The sequence below is a fragment of the Hippocampus comes genome, unplaced genomic scaffold (genome assembly GCF_001891065.2).
Source record: "Hippocampus comes isolate QL1 unplaced genomic scaffold, H_comes_QL1_v1.1 scaffold174, whole genome shotgun sequence".
In the NCBI taxonomy this organism is placed as follows: domain Eukaryota; kingdom Metazoa; phylum Chordata; class Actinopteri; order Syngnathiformes; family Syngnathidae; genus Hippocampus; species Hippocampus comes.
Window position 1 is genome coordinate 8,952,677 of NW_017805983.1, and position 25,154 is coordinate 8,977,830.

Genomic DNA, 25,154 nt, shown 5'->3' on the forward strand with positions numbered 1-25,154 from the left:
AAAGTGACAATATATTCAGATCACCAGTCAATATCTGTGAAGAAAAACTCAACGGGTGACCGCTGTCTCATTTTCATTCTTTCATGTGCAAGTTTTCAGCCTGCAGCAAAAACAAAGAAATTGGTCTCTTTGTTCCAATACCTTAGGAGGGGAATGTAGTTGAGGCAAACCAGCAAAGCACCTACGTACAGCTATACAGATATTCAACTAACTTTTCTTACTTTAAAAAACTGACATAAACTTAACCATCATGCCTCTCCCTTTCTCGCCCGCATCTTTCCCTCTCTTGCCCCCGCTCCCTCTCCCTCTCTCTCTCTCACTCACACAAGTCATTAATTCAGATATAAGAGAAAGTCTTGCAAAAATGTTAAACTGTCATTTCTAATTTTTTGCGTCATAAAATAAAACAATACTTCAACGCCCAGGGGGGTTATGAAATTGACTGTGAAATTCCATTATTTGCAGGAGTTGATGATGCACCTACCCAGTATATTTTATCCAGACTAAATGAAATGTCAAAGTTTCGAAAAGGGTCAAAAAAGAATGGAAATCACCCAAGCCTGCCCCATTAAATGTTGCATGTTTCCTCCATATATTTGCAGCGTAAATGCAGGTGTGAATACATTGTGATCTCAAGGAAAACGACACTCACTCTTGGCTTTTTCATTCTTGCGTGACGGCCTCCAGCGGATGCAAGATTTGTGTTCGTCCAGATAGAAGAACCGCACCAGTCCCTTGGAGCTGCCACGAAGCTTCACCATCTGGGTACCCATCTGCATGGAGCTCATACATTTCTCCACTGGGGAGAAAACCAAACAGACAAAACAAAGCGTCAGAAAAGATGGAAAGTTGACAATTAGATAAACAATCAGCTCCAAGCATGTGTCATGTTTTTTTTTTTTCAAATAAGGGAGTGCATTGTGTGTAGTACGATTTGAAAAGATGGTGCAAATGCATTAGCCTATATGATGTTACAAGATTCAGGCGTGGCTCATTGCAAGAACAAATAAAAGGATTGGATAAACAACAACATTGTTACAATATGATATTTAAGACTGTTTAAACAAAAAAAAAAAAAAAATAGCCAGCAAAGTGGAGGTGTGGAATCCATCAGCAATAAAAATCAAACACACTGAGAATAGAGGATATGTCCTTGACATCATTTGCGGGTGAAAAGGTCACGAACTCGACAGGAAGCTCATGGGGTCGTATTCAGCAGTGAGTGGGACAGCTACAAGCCCCATGGCTGCAGCCACGTGGCCTTCCAAATAACTGTCACATTCCAGCAAGCAGACAGCAATTTTGGCGGCCTCAGAAAATGCCACATTCTAAATAAATAAGGACAACCGACTGCTAGTCCACATGACCTTTAACAGGTCCGAGCTCGTGTCTCAATCAAAGACAATGTAGTTTGACAAGAGTGTGTGTTGCAGTTTCAGACTAAACTAAACTATGGATGGATTGGCTTTTAAATCAGTAATTTGGCAAATGAATCCATCATCATGAATTTGTTGCAGTTGCATTGATCACTCCTAGAAGTGTCTGAGTGAGTGACAATTTAAGTAAGCAAATGCAGGTTTGTTGTGGTCAACCGTATCAAATTTGCAAATAATGCTGTAGTCTCCTGTGCCTCCTCGGCACCTCGCGGCCACAGTAACAAGGCTAATGCACAGGACAATAACATTTCCCCTGGCAGAAATATTACCAAAAACATTCACAATGACATACTTCCAAGAAGAAGTGAAAATGCAATGACAACTCTATTTACATGTTTAAAAAAAAAGAATAAAACGCAGCCTGAAGCAAAACTTCCCTTCAGACAACTGCACAAGCTAGTTATTACAACATTAAAAAAAATCCTCCACATTCTTCCTGAGCTATGTGAGAACGTCAACATGTCATGTTCAGATGACGGGCAGCAGATGAAAACACACCTGCTTCACGGTCCCAATATTGTGAGGATTTGGATGGTGCATTTGACAACAGCCTGTTTTGGCAGCAAATTATTTGGTCTTAAATGAGTACAATATATTGTATGCTGTACTATTATTCCCACATTTATTCACAACAGTGCTTACTAAACAATATAGACAGAGAAAATAAGACAAAGAAACTCTCTCCAACACGAATCTAACAATGACGAACATCGTCCCAAATCATTTGGTGAATCATCTGTCATTAGGGAGACTAAAAGTCTGTGAGAGTGACACTGACATGACCTCAGATATCCCTCTTACATTGCCTGGCACAACCACAGCCTGTTGAGAGAATTAACACTGAAGCTAACCCAGCGCCTGGGGCAAATTGATTATAGGGTGCCAAGAGAGCCAACAAGCAGGCTCCGTTATTCACACCAAAAAAAAATAAATAAAAAAACCTGAAAAATCTGCGACCAGGTCAAAATTGAGACCAGAAGCCTATCCAGGGGGAAATGTTGGCCAACTTCGGTCATGACCTGCATTTGACTGTTCAACCATCTATGAGCTCAACAGCAAAAGAGAATACTGACATGAAAGTTTGCTCCTGCGTGTGATGCCCCACTCACTTTACTTCTGTTCATGATAATGGCAGAAACCAGTTGATTCTATTTTCCCAACAAGTTTGCGTGCCATGAACAAAGACCTGCCATGATGTAAAAAAAAAATAATAATAATGAAAAAAATGCAGAAACATTGCATATTTTGCACCCAGACCCAATTAGGAAGAACATCCACATTTGCAAACAATCCTGCGCCAGCAAAGAAAGGACAAGGGGGAAAAAATTATGGTGGTGACAACTCTACAATGACTGATCAACGATTTAAGTTATTTCAATAATAACTCAAAAGAGCAGGAGTCGCAAAACAAAAATAATGAGGAAAAGAGTCATTGGACATTGACTGGGTTTCAAAGTACCGGTAGTGTTGAAGGATGAAGAGGTATGTTCCATAACAAAATTGGAAGAGAGAGGGAGTGTGTGGCTCAATGTGTGTGTGTGTGTGTCATATTCCACGCAAACAAAAAAGTTGGATCAAAAAGGAAAAATAGTCTACCACAGTCTCCCTGCAGTAGAGTGAAAATTGAGGATTAGCCCTGAAGTCCAAATATCTCACTTGAGCCCTCGTGTAGCAGACAAAGCCCGATCATGAGCCTCAAGCAGCAACAGCTCAAGCTTGGATGAAGTGATGAAAAGTCCTTCAAAAGCACGAATATCGGCAATTTGAATCGTCGACAATATTGTCAATTTAAACTGCATCAAATTTCTATAACTCTTTCAAAGTGCACTAACCTGTTTTTGTTTGTAGTTGCCCGATAAAAAAAAAAAAAAAATCATTAAAAAAAAAATTGTCAACAAAATTTGAAAATGGGCAGCCCGGTAGTCGAGTGGTTAGCACGTCGAATTCACAGTGCAGAGGTACCGGGTTCAATTCCAGCTCTGGCCTCCCTGTGTGGAGTTTGCATGTTCTCCCCATACTTGCGTGGGTTTTCTCCGGGTCCTCCGGTTTCCTTCCACGTTCCAAAAACATGCATGGTAGGCTGATTGAACACTCCAAATTGTCCCTAGGTGTGAGTGTGAGCGCGAATGGTTGTTCGTCTCTGTGTGCCCTGCGATCGGCTGGCAACCGGTTCAGGGTGCCCCCCGCCTATTGCCCGAAGACAGCTGAGATAGGCTCCAGCACCCCCCGCAACCGTAGTGAGGATGAAGCAGTTCGGAAAATGAATGAATGAATGAATGAATTTGAAAATGAAAAGATCCCATAGTTGCCTTTGATCGGATATAATTAATTACAGAGTACAAAATTCAATTGTTTAATGGAGACCAATGACAATTTAATTAAATGGAGAGAGTATACCTGCATCACTGTCACATTCATAACTTGAAGTGAGTTTTATGGAGTCTTGCATTTATGAGTATGTTTGGTGAAAGGTTTGACTGTCCAAAATTTTAACTTTGATGACAAGATTGTTTTCCAATTTATCGAAGATCTTACCAACGACTGTGATCCTTTCGGTCACAATGATGCATGGTTCTTAACCCATGTGCTGCAGTCGATCTAAATAAGTTTATATAACGCAACATACAATTTTACAAAAATTGTAAAAGTATTATTCCTGAATATTTATTTCACTTTCAACCACTCGACATGTTCAGTGGCATCAGTGCTATACATACACATATAGTTCTTATTTTTTTCTTTGTATTTTTGCCCTCTATGGACAATAAAAGCGGTATTGTGCTATGACCAAAACATAAATATAAATCTATATAAATAAAACATGAATTGGAATATTTCATATCACACACTTTTTATGCTGTGTCTTTGATTTAAAGATGACAATACACAAAAATCTACAAAAATTGTAGAAATTGTAACATATGGGGTAACCCATGTGTTACAAACATCGTAGAAATTGCAGCACAAGGGTATTGACTTGCCTGTGTTGTAGCTGCAGGCTGACTGCATCTCATGTCTGGAGACTGTAACACAGCTCCAGATGTTTTATCTTTTGGGCAGTAATCCATGAAATTAGTTGCTGTCGATTTGGTTGGGAAAAGAAGATGGTATGGCATAGTTTCGAGTCAGACTATGCCACTCCCTTTTGACATTGACGTACAGTGCATGTGCCCACACTGAACATTCATCATGGCCTCTCACCAGAAATGAACATGCTGCGTGTCATAACTAACTGACATGTTGAGTCGGGCGTGTCTTAACCTCCATGGCATAGGCTCTGTCGAACCCCTGAGACTGATTCGTCGAAACCCCTAGGGTTCAATCGAACCCAGGTTAAGAACCACTGCTCTAGCGTATACTCACATGCGCAGAGTTTGGGGGGTTTTACTGTCAATATCAAACATCAACTCGTGCTATGACGTTCATCTTGTCTTCTTATTAGTTGAAATAAGTTTAAAGTTTCTGTTTTTCTTTTTTTAGTGAAGAGGAAAACTCTTACCGAGCTGACAGTTTCAACTGTCACTTCAGCCTTTGTCGGAGCTAGGTAAGAGTTTTTCTTTTTACTAATGAAAGACCATCGTCTGAAAAAGAGAATCCTTAAACCTATATTAAACATCAAACTAATAATTGTAGTGTGCATAATTGTAGGCCAGGGAATGTTTGTCATCACAACATTGACAGTACAAAACATTGCAGCTTAACATCTCAAGGTGTGTATAAATAATACGATCAGGAAATTTCCATTTAAATTTGAGAAAATATTCAATGGCAGTTCCCCAAATTCCCTTGATTCGCCTATGATGCGATGACACTACATTAGTGCAACCTTCTTCGCAGCTTATTTTGACTAAGTCATCATCAACTACTATTCTGAACCTGAAGGAGGAATCATTATGGCAACATGACACCTTTGTTGCCTTGCCATGTTATGTGCTTGTGTAGGAGAAAAAAAAATGCAGTGACCGTCGGGCAGTCTCTAACAAACGCGTTCAGGTCGGGGAAGTGAACCATGATTAAGCACTTGTCAAATGGTCTCGATTTTAGAGGCCAATTGGCTTGATTGCCTTATATAAGTGCACCCTAATAAATGTAGCAGAGAAAAATCACCTTTTCTCTAGATCAGTTTCAGAGATCAATACCTAATATATTTGGTTCGTCTGGTCACACGCTTTAATGCTGTTAAACACCTGTAGACCTACTGTAAGGCCAGCATATGCCATTAAGATTAACAGGACAGGATTCATCTCCTGGCCAGCTTCTTGAAAAGACACAGTTTCCATATAAAGAAACGACCTATATCTACACTTAAGTTATTTGAATGGCATGACAGCAGCGCTGCTTGAAGCCACAGCTGTCGTGTCTACGAGGACTTCGAACCAGGAAGCAGACACGATGTAATTTGCTGAGGCTAAAGTAAGGTTAGAAGTTGATACAAAGAATACCATGAGTTGGGTTCTCACGCCAAAGTGACAGGATGGCCCAAACCGGCCCTTGTTAAGTTACTAGACAACATCATGGCAGCAGGTTAAGCTTGAGGGATTGCCTGCATGCCATATGGCGCTGACCCAATGCACACGCAGGTGATCTCGAGGTTCAGGGCTGACGTAAAAGCAGCAAGCCTGATGCCAGACATAATATACAGTTCTACAATATATAGAAAAGACTAAAAGAGAGGTAACAGCAGGGGAATGACCTACATCGAGGCCTGTGCAATGCTAGCATTTACGACCCAAAAATAGTCTTAAATGACAAAGTTGGGTGAGTGTTGACCTCTTTTGAGTAATCTTGCCAGACAGACAGAGCAGCAGGCAGCTTGTGACCTGGATTGGTAACACCGTGAATTCCTGTACAGTCTTAATGGTTTGCCAAACATGGAACGTTGGATCACGATGTACTGTGTGTCTGTATCCAACAGAGGAGCTTAAAGCAATCTGCTGTATGACAATTATTACGTTTAGTTCCGCCACTGCTTTACTTGGTGAAATTTGAGGATTTATTTGTTATCTTTTGCCATCGCTTGGAATATTGCAAGACATCTTAGAGACAAATAAAACTCTTAGTCACACCTTGGTAAAGAAATGCGAAGTGAAGTCTATAGGTCTAATGCACAAGTTACACCTCCCATTAAAGAGCGTCCACAGAAGAACAAGCACAGAGGCAGAAGAGTTCCAACGATCAATTTTCAAGGTTGTGAACTAGGCGCAGCAACATAACAATCTGTCATTACCTGGCACAAGAAGACATACTCAGTTACCGCCTTCCTCAATGTTTCCATTTGAATTTGATATTTACATTACAGAAGTACTTTTATATGAATACGCATGGAAATTTAAACAAACGTGCATTATCATAGGACAGTAATGAACTTCACAATGCGGAATGTTACGGTGCCACAGAGGGTCACATAAAACATATAACATAAGCACCACTGATTCCTTGGCAATAAACACCACACTTACAGGATTATAGTCCAAAAAAAAAAAATCATCAATGGGCTCATATTTTTACATATTAGGTGGCTAAATCTAGTTCAGGAAGTGTAAGAGTGGAAAAGGTTACTTCAGAAATGAACAATGGTAGCTGAACGTGAGCATTGACAGGCCCTTTGATGATCATCAAGAATTTGAATTTGTGTTGCGGATAATAGACTTTATTCCAACAATGAGGAACTTGCAAGCGCTGCATAGAAGAAAGTCTGGAGACTGCTCGATTGGGGTATAACGAGCTCAGATTTGGGACTGATGTGCACGAACAGTATATTATCAATCATACTTGTCTTACCCATGTATCCAAGCCTCCACTTTGAGAAGGCTACAATGCTGCTGCCTATCCAGAAGAACTCGTCCACCACATATGATGATTTCGATTCCGCCACCTCTTTGTCTTTGATAGAGAAGGCTCCTTTAGCCGGAGGTCCGGGCATGTCAATAGTGGCCACAGCAGCTGAGCACATCAGGCCTGAAGACACTGGGCCAATGGACAAGAAGTTGCTCTTCTTGTGGACACTCATTGAAAATATCGGAAACGTTAACCTAGGTGAAATATTACAGTATTCTGTCTGTCGTCCGTCTTCTAAAAGGACTGTTTTATTGGGACTGTTCAATCGACATCTCGTTTGTCATCCGCAGCGTCATTGGATGGGTCCCGTTTTCAACAATCCAAAGAGGAAAAAAAGATCACAGGAAGACTCCCTCTCACTGACTGTTTGAAAGCAACAGTTGGTCAATAATCCTGTAATGTTATTGCTTCAGCAACCCTGCTTATTGCACTGCCATCTCCTTAATATTCCTCCATCGCAAAGAGCCACAAGAAGAAAAAAAAAATCTGCTGCAGCAGTTTGTTTTCAAATCTGCAATTTATCTCCATCCAGTGCCATTATTTCTTTTTAGCCGTATCAGGAGAGCTGAAATTGCTGAGGTCTTCTGAAAGTGTCAGCAGTGTCAGGCAGGTAGAAGAGACATGGAAGCACAACACAAATTGCAACTGCAACATGTGTGCGGTGGGTGGAAATCCTAAATCCCTTCGGAGCCCTAATCCCAGTCTAAGAGATTTACAATGGTGTGGATTGAAACAGAATGACCCACAGAAAAAGATGGCAAAGGGGCTAGCTCAGAAATAAATGACTGCTGATTACAGAAATAAAAGCTTAATTTCAGGATCACCAAGTATGTGCTTAAAGGATTGTGAACATAAAGAGCATGTGAATCAAGACACAACTCCGCTGCGAACTCTGCATTTCTGCCTGCTGTATAATCCACTGTTTCAATAAACTTGGAAAGACATTAAGTCTTTTCATTGATCTGAAACACCAGCCTTCTCATTTCCAATGCAGGTTCATAGTCATGAGCAGCATTTTTCAGATCTAGGAAATCATATGTTGTCAGTAAAAGGGTTTGTATTAGTTCTTGTATTTAACCTTTATTTAACCAAGAAAAGGTCCCACTGAGTTACAATAACTCTTCTCACAGCATGTCCTGCCTAAGACAGACAGCGCAACAGACATAAGACAAAACAAAGCTACACACAAACAACTATTCTACAATTGACACGTTCCATCCACACGGTAGCGCGGCATACATCAGGTGTAAAATAGATCACAGAAGAATCAAATCAAAAAGGCATCAAAGATTAGAAACAGTTGCATTGTTCTGCCATGATTGATTTTAAAGTACTTTTAGAAGAGAGCCTTGTACTCGAACAAAAGCAGACAGTTGCCACACTCAATGACCTTGCGGTAGGATCAGATAGATAAGTTTTTTACTTCTTCCTACTCCTTTGAACATATAATTGTGTTGTATGATGACTGTTTTCCTTTCCTTTTTTACTATTTTACTTACCTTTACTTTCTGTCAATTTATTACTGTACAGTAAATGTTTTTATGTTCAATAAACAAAACAAACAAACAAAATGAAAGTAACAGAGGTTTATGGAATAAAGTAGAATCATCTGGGTAAAGATGAACCTTTGTTTGCCCTAAGTGCCTACCTCAATTGCTTATGTAGATGGAGAATAAAACGGGGTCCAACACTGACCTTTGTGGGACACCCATTTTTACTTACCGTAAGAATAAGGCACAATTATCCAATGCCACACAAGTTTTACCACTCAGGTTGTTATTAAACCATCTTAGCGCACTGCTACTAAAAGGTATGCTTTGCAATTTTTGCGGGAGTAGGTGATGATCCACAGCATCAAATGCTTTAGATAAATCAATAAATAAAGCAGCACAAGACTTCTTGTTATCTAAAGCTTGTATGATGTCGATGGTAACTGACGTTTGAGCTGTAATTGTGCTATGTCCTTGTCGGGCGGCAGACTGACTGGGGTTTAAAATTGAGTTATAAAGTAAGAGTGGTTTTAGTTGCTCATTTCTGAGAGACTCAATTTAGCCAAGCCCAGACAGTTTGGAAACGGGGGCGATAATTGTTTAACATTGAAGGGTTCCCACTTTTTAGAAGAGGAAGGACACAAATCAAAGTGATAGGTGTCTGAATCAATAAGTAATGTTATTCAAGTTCGCTACTTTCAGGATATTTTCCTTTCTCGCTCAAACCACCCCAACAGACACTGTCACAAGCATCACTTGTTGACTGAAACAGGTCAGGGTGTGATATGGTAGTCTGAGCACGGTGAATGGTGTCAAAATATATTAGAAATCTGGAGGAAGAGTACGACAAAAAAAGGTAGGAACACAGTTGCAAAATATTAATTGGAAATGGATGGTTTGAAAGAAAGTAAGTAGGTAGAAGGCTGTTGACAGATGCAACCTCAAAAACAATAACGGAAAATAAATCATCCAGCACATCACTGTGTACTGTCTGAAAAAAAGATCCAGCAGTAGTCACACAATTTCCAATGCATTCTGTCAATTTGTCAGAATGTTTCAATCATCCAGCCAACTGCTGGAAAAATCCAATATGACAGTTTCTCATTTCACACCATTTAAGTTACTTGAGTACTTTGTAGGTTTCTGGGCCGGTGCTCCTCCATTCCACAAAGTTTCATGGAAATTGGCCAAGTTTTTTTGTCGGAAGGTTTATGTGAAACCCACACACGCACACACACCACACACACACACACACATTATTTCACAGGTTCACAAAACTAAACTCAGAATGACATTCTTGACTTTTTAGAATGAGAACTAACCATTTTTTCTGTCTGCTGCTCTTTCACATCAATCTGCTGCTGTGTACTCCTAAGTTGATCGCAATATCCCTGGATTTGCTGCTCCAAGGTTGCTATCTGAAAAAGAAAGCAGCACAATAATACTCTCAAACACCACATTTAATCAAATGTATATTTCGTGTAGTTCTGGCTGAGCTGGAAGTGTTATTGACTTCATTTTTATAACTAAGATAATGACTCATGAGTAGCTTTTGCACTTTAAATCTCAGATTTCACCTGGATTTTATCACTGAAAAACTTTTCAGAACCTATATATGTATGATTAAACAGCAATTACAGATGGAAGCTGTATGTTGATGGCTCACAATTCAACTAAAGTGAAAAGCCTAAAGTCAGGCATGTCCAGCTCTGGGCCTGGAGGGCCACTGTCCTGCCTGTTTTCCAGCTCTCCCAAGAGTGACACACCTGATTCAAATAATCAGGAAGGTTCTATTCTAATGCTGCTTCAGAGCTGGCTGATGAGCTGATCATCTGAATCAGGTGTGTTGCAGCCGGGAGAGCTGGAAAACAGGCAGGACAGTGGCCCTCCAGGCCCAGAGCTGGACATGCCTGACTTTAGGCTTTTCACTTTAGTTGAATTGTGAGCCATCAACATACAGCTTCCATCTGTAATTGCTGTTTAATCATACATATATAGGTTCTGAAAAGTTTTTCAGTGATAAAATCCAGGTGAAATCTGAGATTTAAAGTGCAAAAGCTACTCATGAGTCATTATCTTAGTTATAAAAATGAAGTCAATAACACTTCCAGCTCAGCCAGAACTACACGAAATATACATTTGATTAAATGTGGTGTTTGAGAGTATTATTGTGCTGCTTTCTTTTTCAGATAGCAACCTTGGAGCAGCAAATCCAGGGATATTGCGATCAACTTAGGAGTACACAGCAGCAGATTGATGTGAAAGAGCAGCAGACAGAAAAAATGGTTAGTTCTCATTCTAAAAAGTCAAGAATGTCATTCTGAGTTTAGTTTTGTGAACCTGTGAAATAATGTGTGTACGTGTGTGTGGTGTGTGTGCGTGTGTGTGTGTGTGTGTGTGTGTGACAATTATTACGTTTAGTTCCGCCACTGCTTTACTTGGTGAAATTTGAGGATTTATTTGTTATCTTTTGCCATCGCTTGGAATATTGCAAGACATCTTAGAGACAAATAAAACTCTTAGTCACACCTTGGTAAAGAAATGCGAAGTGAAGTCTATAGGTCTAATGCACAAGTTACACCTCCCATTAAAGAGCGTCCACAGAAGAACAAGCACAGAGGCAGAAGAGTTCCAACGATCAATTTTCAAGGTTGTGAACTAGGCGCAGCAACATAACAATCTGTCATTACCTGGCACAAGAAGACATACTCAGTTACCGCCTTCCTCAATGTTTCCATTTGAATTTGATATTTACATTACAGAAGTACTTTTATATGAATACGCATGGAAATTTAAACAAACGTGCATTATCATAGGACAGTAATGAACTTCACAATGCGGAATGTTACGGTGCCACAGAGGGTCACATAAAACATATAACATAAGCACCACTGATTCCTTGGCAATAAACACCACACTTACAGTATTATAGTCCAAAAAAAAAAAATCATCAATGGGCTCATATTTTTACATATTAGGTGGCTAAATCTAGTTCAGGAAGTGTAAGAGTGGAAAAGGTTACTTCAGAAATGAACAATGGTAGCTGAACGTGAGCATTGACAGGCCCTTTGATGATCATCAAGAATTTGAATTTGTGTTGCGGATAATAGACTTTATTCCAACAATGAGGAACTTGCAAGCGCTGCATAGAAGAAAGTCTGGAGACTGCTCGATTGGGGTATAACGAGCTCAGATTTGGGACTGATGTGCACGAACAGTATATTATCAATCATACTTGTCTTACCCATGTATCCAAGCCTCCACTTTGAGAAGGCTACAATGCTGCTGCCTATCCAGAAGAACTCGTCCACCACATATGATGATTTCGATTCCGCCACCTCTTTGTCTTTGATAGAGAAGGCTCCTTTAGCCGGAGGTCCGGGCATGTCAATAGTGGCCACAGCAGCTGAGCACATCAGGCCCGAAGACACTGGGCCAATGGACAAGAAGTTGCTCTTCTTGTGGACACTCATTGAAAATATCGGAAACGTTAACCTAGGTGAAATATTACAGTATTCTGTCTGTCGTCCGTCTTCTAAAAGGACTGTTTTATTGGGACTGTTCAATCGACATCTCGTTTGTCATCCGCAGCGTCATTGGATGGGTCCCGTTTTCAACAATCCAAAGAGGAAAAAAAGATCACAGGAAGACTCCCTCTCACTGACTGTTTGAAAGCAACAGTTGGTCAATAATCCTGTAATGTTATTGCTTCAGCAACCCTGCTTATTGCACTGCCATCTCCTTAATATTCCTCCATCGCAAAGAGCCACAAGAAGAAAAAAAAAATCTGCTGCAGCAGTTTGTTTTCAAATCTGCAATTTATCCCCATCCAGTGCCATTATTTCTTTTTAGCCGTATCAGGAGAGCTGAAATTGCTGAGGTCTTCTGAAAGTGTCAGCAGTGTCAGGCAGGTAGAAGAGACATGGAAGCACAACACAAATTGCAACTGCAACATGTGTGCGGTGGGTGGAAATCCTAAATCCCTTCGGAGCCCTAATCCCAGTCTAAGAGATTTACAATGGTGTGGATTGAAACAGAATGACCCACAGAAAAAGATGGCAAAGGGGCTAGCTCAGAAATAAATGACTGCTGATTACAGAAATAAAAGCTTAATTTCAGGATCACCAAGTATGTGCTTAAAGGATTGTGAACATAAAGAGCATGTGAATCAAGACACAACTCCGCTGCGAACTCTACATTTCTGCCTGCTGTATAATCCACTGTTTCAATAAACTTGGAAAGACATTAAGTCTTTTCATTGATCTGAAACACCAGCCTTCTCATTTCCAATGCAGGTTCATAGTCATGAGCAGCATTTTTCAGATCTAGGAAATCATATGTTGTCAGTAAAAGGGTTTGTATTAGTTCTTGTATTTAACCTTTATTTAACCAAGAAAAGGTCCCACTGAGTTACAATAACTCTTCTCACAGCATGTCCTGCCTAAGACAGACAGCGCAACAGACATAAGACAAAACAAAGCTACACACAAACAACTATTCTACAATTGACACGTTCCATCCACACGGTAGCGCGGCATACATCAGGTGTAAAATACATCACAGAAGAATCAAATCAAAAAGGCATCAAAGATTAGAAACAGTTGCATTGTTCTGCCATGATTGATTTTAAAGTACTTTTAGAAGAGAGCCTTGTACTCGAACAAAAGCAGACAGTTGCCACACTCAATGACCTTGCGGTAGGATCAGATAGATAAGTTTTTTACTTCTTCCTTCTCCTTTGAACATATAATTGTGTTGTATGATGACTGTTTTCCTTTCCTTTTTTACTATTTTACTTACCTTTACTTTCTGTCAATTTATTACTGTACAGTAAATGTTTTTATGTTCAATAAACAAAACAAACAAACAAAATGAAAGTAACAGAGGTTTATGGAATAAAGTAGAATCATCTGGGTAAAGATGAACCTTTGTTTGCCCTAAGTGCCTACCTCAATTGCTTATGTAGATGGAGAATAAAACGGGGTCCAACACTGACCTTTGTGGGACACCCATTTTTACTTACCGTAAGAATAAGGCACAATTATCCAATGCCACACAAGTTTTACCACTCAGGTTGTTATTAAACCATCTTAGCGCACTGCTACTAAAAGGTATGCTTTGCAATTTTTGCGGGAGTAGGTGATGATCCACAGCATCAAATGCTTTAGATAAATCAATAAATAAAGCAGCACAAGACTTCTTGTTATCTAAAGCTTGTATGATGTCGATGGTAACTGACGTTTGAGCTGTAATTGTGCTATGTTCTTGTTGGGCGGCAGACTGACTGGGGTTTAAAATTGAGTTATAAAGTAAGAGTGGTTTTAGTTGCTCATTTCTGAGAGACTCAATTTAGCCAAGCCCAGACAGTTTGGAAACGGGGGCGATAATTGTTTAACATTGAAGGGTTCCCACTTTTTAGAAGAGGAAGGACACAAATCAAAGTGATAGGTGTCTGAATCAATAAGTAATGTTATTCAAGTTCGCTACTTTCAGGATATTTTCCTTTCTCGCTCAAACCACCCCAACAGACACTGTCACAAGCATCACTTGTTGACTGAAACAGGTCAGGGTGTGATATGGTAGTCTGAGCACGGTGAATGGTGTCAAAATATATTAGAAATCTGGAGGAAGAGTACGACAAAAAAAGGTAGGAACACAGTTGCAAAATATTAATTGGAAATGGATGGTTTGAAAGAAAGTAAGTAGGTAGAAGGCTGTTGACAGATGCAACCTCAAAAACAATAACGGAAAATAAATCATCCAGCACATCACTGTGTACTGTCTGAAAAAAAGATCCAGCAGTAGTCACACAATTTCCAATGCATTCTGTCAATTTGTCAGAATGTTTCAATCATCCAGCCAACTGCTGGAAAAATCCAATATGACAGTTTCTCATTTCACACCATTTAAGTTACTTGAGTACTTTGTAGGTTTCTGGGCCGGTGCTCCTCCATTCCACAAAAGTTTCATGGAAATTGGCCAAGTTTTTTTGTCGGAAGGTTTATGTGAAACCCACACATGCACACACACCACACACACACCCACACACACGCGCGCGCGCGCGCGCGCGCGCACACAACTCTGAGCAACCACTAGTCGATGTAAGCAGCCTTTGACAACAACACAGCCTATGACCTGCTTGCAGAACATAATTGGGCTGAATTTAAACTACCGTACACGGTTCAAGTGACCCATTTCTGATTTATTTGCTCCCATGAGGCAGTTTGCATATGTCATGGCAAACTGAAAAAAAAAGGAAAACATGAGAACATATGGCATTTTTATTTAAATTAAAAAATGTAACATTCAGAAAGGGAATGAGAAATTCCAAAATGAATTACACTGATTGGAACACAATTTGATCACAAGCTTAAAATCCATCCAATTACTCTGTAATGCAATGGGAATAAAAACTATCAATTTAAACCTTAATAAATAAATACACATTTGTTTTACTTTTGGTGCAAGCACATTACATTTCAGACATCATTCATATGAACAGTACTGTACTTATATTTTAGCATTCTAAACATTCCAGTAAAAGAACTTATACATAATAGTAAGATCACCATTACAAAAACATTGCCAAACGATGCTTTCCAATTACCAGAGCTTTAAATTTGGGCAGCTGAGGCACACACCATACACACACAATTTTGCGGAATAACTAACTTAAGTATTATGCTGTATATACTGTACATCACTAAGTTTGAAATCTTTCAGACATCTGCCAATGTAACTGCAGTACAGTGGACCACAACAAAGAGGCGGACAGGCACTGGGCCGGCCCGCAAACAGCGAAAATCCACATACAACTGATGAAATGCATTGAAAAAAAAAATAATAATAATCATTTTTAAAATCTTTTTTTTTAAAAAAATCACTAAAACTTCCAATTTGTGTTTTCCATGAAAAACTGAGATCACAGTACTTAACACCAAAGTGAAGGACTAACAATACAGACAATATCAAAAGCCAAACTGCCTTCTTGCTGCTCTTAGGGTACAATATCAACAAGTTTCGCAATATTAACTCTTAATTTCTCTGAGGACTCCTCTTAACTGGTACGAACGAGTTGCCAGAGGAGATTTTCCACACTTTTCAGCCCGGCTGGTGCTACACTTTTCATATGACTGGAGTCCTTTACCCTGAGCTCAACAACCTTTTCCAGCTCCTGACACCAACAGTCACCAACTAACTTGCATGTGGTGTCAACTTGAAAGGTAAAGTTAGTTTTGAGATCCGTACATACTTGGAAGTCCGCGTGCTGCATTCAACAAAGGCTTTCACCTGTGCCTTCCCACCCTCATCTCGGCTTTGGGCTTGCCCATCAAATAAGAAAAGTATTGGACATAATATTCATCCAAACCTTGAGCATACGAGACAAGATGAAGACTAATTATTAGACCCTCTCAGATGTGATCTTATTAAACAACCCCTGTCGTCAATTAAACTGACAGAGGCAGAGTGATGACTCAAGGGAAAATTCTGCACACAAATACACTACACTAAAATCAGAAAGTAGGCGTCATCAAGGCTGCATGATTACAGGATTCATTTCAAGCACACTGCTTTATCAGCAATGCTCAAAGTACAGGTAGTTGAGAAGTGGGACAGCATGAGATCACCTCTGTCCAATGAAGGACTATGTTATCAGCGAGTGCTAAACGAGATTTTACCTTCCCCACTGTGTTATCTATAATTAAAGAGAGGTCGGGACTGACCTGGAAACGTGTGGAATGATCCGGATCAGCAGAGACTTCCTGGAGTGTAGAGCTGGCTGCAATCCATTCAGCTGTCACTTAAGTCACTTTTTGAAAACACGCTAGCCAAAAATGACCTATTTTAAGTTATCATCGTCATACGTGCTCACTGTTAAGATTTTCATTCATAAGCTTCACATGCCTTAGTAAACGACAGCCCTTTGAATGCAGCGAAGCGAATTCCTGCCGCAGATTGAAGGCTCATCTGCATTCAGGTGTTCGAGGGGATTAAAAAAATAATAGAGAAAAAAAACTTGGGCAAAGAATTCATAGACAACTCACCATGACCAAGACGTTTGCCTTTTTTGCTTTTTCCAGTTCGACATTTTGAAACGCTGTATGCAAAAAGTCGGCCAAAATGCAATTTACTGCGCAGTTTTTTGACTTTTGACCAAGTGACGTATATATGGATTTTCGACGGCTTGTCGTTGTGAAACCAATGATGCGTTGATTTATACAAATTATGAATGTGTGGCATATTGAATGACAACAACCAGGCGGACCTCTGTTCACGTTGACGTTCGTGACGCAGAGTCCATGACGTCATGACCTAGGAAGCCCACGACCGTGCCGTTCAAGTACACACGGAAAACCGGAGCATTATGACTGCAAAATAACGTTCATTTTTTTACATACATTTTTTTACATTGACTGTACAGTGAAACGTAGTCAAAAGCTTGCACATATTCCACAGCATTTTTAATTATATACTTGCGAACATCACATGGCCAAACCCAGTAAATAGGTAAATAGGTGAACCACCCCCCCCCCCACCCCCGCCAATGGTCTTGACTTGAGCCCTGCGGCACTGTGATGTCATTTTCAGTCGACAGCAAGTGGCAAAATGGCCGCCCCTTTAGATGGATTAAAAACAGGTGGATTTTACTGCTGAACTCATATTCCACAAACCCAATATTAATCAAAATGCCGTGCTTAGACTTGTTTAGACACAAAGAACACATTTAAGAATTTTGTGGGTTGACTTCCCCTTTAACATGTCTTTTTCCATTAAAACTAATACAAATGCATCTTTGTGCCAAAAGTTCCTCTTTTGGGTTCCTTTGAAAATAGTCCATCTTTGTCACTTAAGCTCTGTTGACCTTTAATGCCACTGGAGAGAGCAGCATTAGCTTATTACAATACACAAGATGGAACTATGAGTTGAAGTATCAGGATGAGGCAACCATTGTGGATTCATACAATAGCAGACAGCAAAATACATGGTGTTGCTTCCTAGATATGTATGAATTTGTGAAACTGTTATACCTATTGCATGTCTTCACTGTTATTAAAATTGTATAAAGACAAGAGCTTAGTGGGTTTAATAAGTAGGCAGACCAATATATGCACATTTATCAGCAGAGTTTGAAGGAGAACACATTAAAATTGCGCAAGCCACGCTGAATCTTTTTAGGTCTTTACCATTTTGCACTTTTTGGCCCCCATGATTTGCTCTGTCAATAAGGACTGCTTTGAGTCCGAAATTTAAAATAACCAAAAACTAAATAACCAATTGAAAATAGGACTTTAAGGATGGCTATTTCCACATGGGAGACATTTACACATACAAAACCATGGCAGCAACTATTGCGCATGTGATTATTTATTTTTTACAAGTGACTTTACTGTTATTTGTCCAATTTTAATAAATTGACCCATACACACACAACACATGAGAGAGAGAGAGAGAAAGAGAGAGAGCGAGAGAGAAACAAACTCCCTAACTCCCTCTTAGCAGCTATAAATAAAACAGCGCGGGACATTACATCAACCTCTGCATGAACACAGGACATATCAGGGCCAGGCCAGCTCAGTCTGCAGCAATGTAATGTCCTATAATCATTTTAAATACCAGACTAGCAGACTAATGTATAACCACGATCATTATAATGTAATAAATGTAACAATCAATCACTTTGTAATGCATGAAAAAAGGGTTGGAGATAAGATTTACCTCCTCTCTGGTGACAACAACACTATTTCCACTGGGGTTTTTGAACAGCCGCTGAACAACTTGTTTCCATTGTTCTAGGCACTGAATGAGCGCAAACGTGTGTGCAGTTACCAAAATGCGTAACAGTGCCAGATGGTATAGTGTCACAGAGAAGGCAGAGGCCTGCTGGCTATCTCTGCAGGGGAATGATGCCAGCTTGTGTGTGTTAGTGAGTTTGGTGGTTTCAGTGCAGAGGATTAGCTTCTGCAGAATCCCCTAAAACGGTCTGATGTTTTTGGAGACGCACATTAGGTGGCCAATTGGAGGTAGGGACAGAAGGTTCTGCTGTGTAAATCTGCTCTCTAACTGCTGTTGACGCTTTGTCTAAAAACACAGCATAAAGACTATCTGGTGTTCTGTTTGTACTTTGCCTCAGAGCACACCTCTTCAAACACCAAAATAGAAAACTAGACAAAGGACAAATGGTGTCTAGCTACACATCTGAAAAAGCTAACCACAGATTTGACATTTAATTGTGCATGTATGTCTCCATTTATAGGACTTATCTGAATCTGAATCATCCGCATATTCGCATAATGGCCTTTGACAGATGATGTTCATAAGGAATTCATGTTTACATAGTAGTGTGAGCTCAGCTTCGTCACACCAGACAGCATCCGACAGTTTTCAGAACAGCAACTATCCATTTGTTTGATTGACTGTAGCACTTGTCCTCATTAGGGTTGTTGGGAAGATGCTTCTGCATGATTCTAACCCAATACGCGAGCAACCATTGAAACCCAATAATTAGTGTTGGTCGGACCCAAAATGGGTGCTGCTTCAGCATTTATGATCACAACTGCTTTATGTATGGGACTGAGTGCTCTCTGGATTTGGGATGTATAAAGTAGTGTACCAATATAAATGTTTATCTGGCTGTTTATCTGCCTTTATTTGTCTCGTCTGATTATGTAATATACAGTTAGCTTGACATTTCAGCTCCAAATGATCAAAAATATAAAACTTCTTCTTCGTCTTGGGGGTAGGTGGCAGTGGGTTAAAGAGGGTTGGCGATTGCTCACCACACGTAAACATGCAGAAAGAAAACTTCTCTGCTGTAAGCTAAAACTGCTCGTTCTTTTTCTTCACTGACTTGTTCCACCTTGTAGAAAATCCATACTCATGATGTTTGTAATAAGTCTCCATTTAACAAATGGAATGGCTTGTGAAGCCGATATAAGACGTCTCACCAAGAGGTTTTCAAAAGCCGTTTTGCCAATTTAACTCTCGCCAACCGGTATGACCATGAAGAACAGAATTCAGTTGGTGCAAGTGAAGTCACACTTTTTATTTCCAACTTGCTGTCATCAACAAGCAATCACTCCTTATCTGGGCTGAAATTGTAATAGTACAAATGAAGGACAGATGAGAAAATGAAGAAGGAAAAATAAATGGATGGATGGCAATGTACTTTCAAAACTCATGTAATGCTTATTTCAAGGGATGATTTAAAAATATATCAATTCATTCACACACGAATATCCTACTGTTTCAGCCCCTCACACATCATTGTATTCAAAACAAATCCAGATGAGATGAAACGAGAACGCAGGATTCAATAATGCCCAATTACAGCTGCTCTCCAAAGCACTGAATAAATCATCGTGTTGAAAGACAGCTGCAATGATAATTGGAACCGCTGTGATTTTATCCTCCTTTGAAAAAGCATTTAAAGAGAACACACATTTGAAGTTTTGCTGTTTGATGGTCATAATATATTATGACATGAGATTTGAAACCAAAAGAGTGTATACATCCATCCATCCTGTCTCACCCATCCATCCATCCATCCATCCATCCATCCATCCATCCATCCATCCATCCATCCATCCATATCCTGGAAGGAGTGTGCATGTTCTCCCAATGGTCATTTGAATTTTCTGTAGGTACACCGGCTTTCTCCCACGCCACCAAAACTCTTCATTTTCTTAGGCTGCTCGAAGGCTCGAAGATTCTAATTAGTCCATGTAGGTGTAAAAGGTGCTTTGTCTATACCTGCAATTGGTTGGCGATTAGTCCATGACCCTAATGAGGACAAGCGCAATGCAAAATGGATGGATGATGGGACAGATGCAATCCTCTTAAACAAATCAATGTTTAATGATGTGTGGTTTATTTAGTCGACAGCTGCTAAGATTTGTCAAAATGTCGATGTTGCCAAGACAGAATGTTCTACTCTAAACAATGTTGTCCCACTTCTCAACTACCTAGACATAATATTTAGACACGTCATTGAGATGTAAATTCAGAAAGATCAACATATCTTGGTTTTGAGTGAAGTTTGTAGTGATGATACACGACAGGAAAATAGTAGCCGAAGACGCCTGGCACATTGCAGTGATGTGACAAGTCCACTCCGCCAGACGATAAGGGACCATCCATCCATCCATTCTACTCCGTTTATCCTTACTTTTACAACATCACTAGAAAATCACAATGTCCCATCACGAGGGATTTATTTTTAGAACAGGCCTGCGGGCTAATCATGTGGGCCTCGAGGGCTACTTGGTTGGTGACCCCTGCTGTACAGGATAAGCCCTCGAAGATGGATGCATGGTATGTGCACGCATTTTGTGCAGGTAACTGGATGACAAGCCAGTGCTAGATGTACTTTTAATTGGTCGAGGATGCATACAAGGTCGCTGTAATTATGTTTTGCATTTCTTATTTGACACGCACATTAGTAACCTTGTCAAAAGTTGCAAAGTCAACTGGATGTTGCTCAAGACGAGAAAGCTGTGGAGTGGAAGGCCACTGAGTCGTGTGAGGAACAGGGACAGTCGGCCATGTGTGAACAGTGTCCCTCTGCTCTGATAGTTTTCATTCACACATACGACTAATTGCGTGCCGTGGCAAATTCTATTGACCTGCGCATCAATCATTTGACAAGTCTTCGCAAAGCGAATGTCGCTTCCTTCGTTCTGCGGGCCCTGCAGGCACATCTCCAATGACAAAAAGAATGTTTTGACATTAGCTTCCATATAGAGGCCTCGTGATGTCTTGCTCAAGGATGAGAGGGAAGTGAAAATGTTTCCTTTAATCAAAATCAAAATGAGTTCAAGAACCATTTGGCATTTCTTTGCTCGTTTGACATTTAAACTCCCGTACGGCAGCCTACATGCTCTCATGCAGTATGTGTTCATGGAACTCAGACATGAGTCTTTGCATTTGAACATAGGACTAACATAATCTTTTTGTCATGTTCCTATGTCTCTGCCTGCCTGTCTTCTTGGGGATCGCCGGTGGGCGGAGTCTGCTGTGTCACAGCTACTGTAAATCACGTACCATCGGATGGAAGGAAGACGGCAAACAATTGTATTGCGTAACTTACCTCTGTCATTGCGATCATTAGTTCCATAGTATTTCTCATTCCTCGTATGATGTTCTTTTAACCCGTTCGTATTTAACTTTTGTTTGTCCATTGTATTTCTATAATTTTGTTTCTCGAGTGGTTCTATCTTGCGTAGTTAGATTCTCTGTACTTATTTCTGGATTAGGCAACCTTCTTCGGATCTGTCTCAGTCCACCACTTTGAGTTAATTTTTAGTTTTTGATAGTTGTTTCCCATTAACCTTTTGTTCATTCCTCAGTATTGTTTCTAACTAATGTGATTCCTTGGTTTCACAAATTCCATTTGATGACTCTATTTTTGTTGTTGTTGTTGTTGTTGTTTTGCGGAGTCTGGTTAAAAGACCAAGACTTGGCGTTTATGTCGTTTTCACACTTTTCATGCCAAAAAGGAAAGAATATGACAATAAAATCCGACTCATGCTCCACAAGTTCTATCAATAAAAGAAAGCCATGAAGTAGAATCAGGCGAATAACATTACACATTGAGCAAGACCACCTGACACAAGTATTTCTACAAAGTACTCACAAAATGAAGTGCATATACAAGCAAGCATTGAGGAACTTGGATTCATCGATTATCACGACAAACAATTGCCAGCACTAACGAACTACATTGTACATGGATACAATAGATGATCCCGTCTGTCCTTGAGGCTCTTCAGTTTATTCAACAACTTGAGCTCCTAACAGTCTGCAATCCGAATGCACACCCTGGCCCTATATTGCGAAAACACACTGGTAAGAACGGTTGAACTTTTGAAGTTTCTCAAAGCTTTTTATGAGTTTAAAGATTGCTACTTCTGTTAAGAGCTACTATTTCAATGTAGTCATTAAGTTGAACACATGACCGATATTGAATATTTGTTTGTGTAGTATCAATTGGAAAGAACCTGAAAACTTAGGGGAAAAACAACAAGAGAGCAAGAGACTGTGTTATATATTAAAGCACCACCACTATAGAGCATAATGCACACACACTCAACAAGTCATTTGGGTCTTTACCTGATCCAGAGTCCTTTGCCATCATGACCTCCTTCAAATTTTCACATTTTAAAAACTCCAAAGTGAGCCTGTGGTTTGCTTTTGGTGCAACTCTCCTTTGTCGGGAGAACAGCAAAACTCAGTCAGAGATGAAGGGTCTCTTCTTGTACCGTGGATGATACCGCCAAGTTGCCCGGACTACCCCCAGAAAGCTGTTTTGTCAGTATTCCATTCCGCAGAGCTGCACTTGAGGTCACAAAAAATGCCTCATAGTCAACCGATGCATTCCTGTCACAGAGCTGCTAATGAAACACCAGAATGTGTCGAGGTTTATGGAGCTACAGATTCCAGGTATCACAACATATATGTTGAGGCGTGAGAACCTGGATTCTCACATGGAACTCCTTCATATAAAGCTCAACTGATTTACAGTAAAAACAAATTTCACATTTTTAAAAAGGATCACATCTTTGAGGACACAGGTATTGGGGGCACTAAATGATCCAAAGAACTTAAAAAAACAAAGCTGTAAATATGAGAGTTAAGGTTAAATATTCTGAGAAAAGAGCTGTAACAATGACAAGAGGTTGGAATATCATGAGAAAAAATTGTGCAAAATGAAAATGAACAACAAAATGAAATCTCACATGCCTCTTTTATTGAGTTTATTTATTAAGCAAGGAGTGTCTGAAGGAAAAAAAAATCATGACATTTACTACCTGATCTATAGCATTTCGAGAGAGAAAGCTTTTGACTCATATGAACATTTCCAATTTTAAACAGTAATTTTTTGCAGTACAGTACAACTAGATAGTTGCGACTCTTGTGGTTAACCTTTTTCTTGAAACGAATTCTCTTTTTTTTAAAGTTTTGCTTTTTTGGGGGGGGGGAATCAAAGTAAAATCAAAGTAATTAAGATGTTCACACAAATACAAAAAGAACAAGATGAAGAAAGTAGAAGACAAGTTGAAGACCACAGAAAGCGCAGGGATAAATACATTCAAATTACATAAAAGAGAAGTATTTAGTGAACACTCTATGAGTTTCAATATCATACTTGGCAGAAAACATGTCCAAGCACACGGAGAACAAGCAAACTCCGCAAAGGAACCGGAGCTGGGATTCAGAAACCAAATCTCAGAACTGCTTAACTGACGTGTTCACCACTACAACACCTCGAAATTGAATTTTCTTTAACTGCACTCACCATAAAGCATGATTGTCCTGAAGAGAAGACAACAATACGTTGTATTGGATCTCAACAGAGGGTCAGGGTGGCCTCATTTTGCAGTTTGTGACTGAACGTGCTTTCACCATTGTTGTATTCTTAGGAATACAGGTTGCCTCTTCAAAGCTCAACATTCTGAAGAGGATCAATGCTAAAGACATGAACTAAACAACAGAGCATTTGGGTACCGGTAAGTATATTATTTCTCTTTTTATACCTTAACCACATAAGGCAGGCCTCAAGGACAACAACAACAAACCGTTGAGACTGACCAGATGCAGAATGCAAAGAAATCCATTAGTCTGTCAAATTTAGGTAGAGTGAGGCGAACTTGATTTCAAAATCAGCATACATTGTGTTCTCATTTTCTCAACAATAAGAAATAAGATTCATATCTTGGCGGTCCAGCACTTCGCGCATCTGCCTCACAGTTCAGAGGTTCTGCGTTCAAGGTTGGTAAGTATTCTCAAGGTGCTCCAGCTTCCTCCCGCATTCCAAAAACATGCATGTGTGAATGATAATTCAAGGCTAAATGGTCCACTAGTGTCAATGTGAGTGTAAATGTTTTTGGGATAAAGGGCCAGTCCAGGGCAAAGACCAGGTTATACCCTGCCTCTCCCGTTACCCAAATCAGGACAAGCAGCATAGAAAAAGGTGACTGCCAAGGATGCTTAAATGCAATGTCACAATCCAAATGAATACACAATGCAGCGAATGTGCCTGGTATGTTGCATGAAAACTCCCTCTGAAGAAAAAAATTAGGCCAGACCACAGAAAGGTAATATTGCATTCCAACATTTCAATGTGGGATCTAGAATGTCAGTGTCAGTCATTTCAGTATGAGGTTGAAAGATAGTGCCATCATCAATCTAATCAAATGACATCAATTAATGGGTGGATAGTCCTAAAAATAGATTCTTTTAATCATGTGATAAAAATGCCACATGTTGGATACATTTTTGTTACAGCAAAGGACAGTATTGTGACTATCGCTTAACATTGTGACTATCGCTTGTAGATAGCACATCTTCTACTTCCCAAAAAAAAAAAAAAAATTTTATATATATATATGGT

At 39.8% G+C, this 25,154-nt stretch overlaps 1 protein-coding gene across 11 annotated transcripts in view; it reads right to left on the reverse strand.

The window, feature by feature from the left end:
- Positions 1–25,154, reverse strand: part of plch2a (phospholipase C, eta 2a) — a 127,007-nt gene that overhangs the window by 33,358 nt on the left and 68,495 nt on the right. For 5 of the 11 annotated variants that reach the window (XM_019891116.1, XM_019891115.1, XM_019891117.1 and 2 more), the window contains one exon: positions 653–799. In XM_019891116.1, the coding sequence (XP_019746675.1) occupies positions 653–799 (147 nt within the window). Of the gene's footprint in view, positions 1–652; positions 800–16,016; positions 16,120–16,488; positions 16,616–16,809; positions 17,084–25,154 lie in introns of those variants that run through there. The other 6 variants (XM_019891113.1, XM_019891112.1, XM_019891122.1 and 3 more) reach the window with 3 other exon arrangements.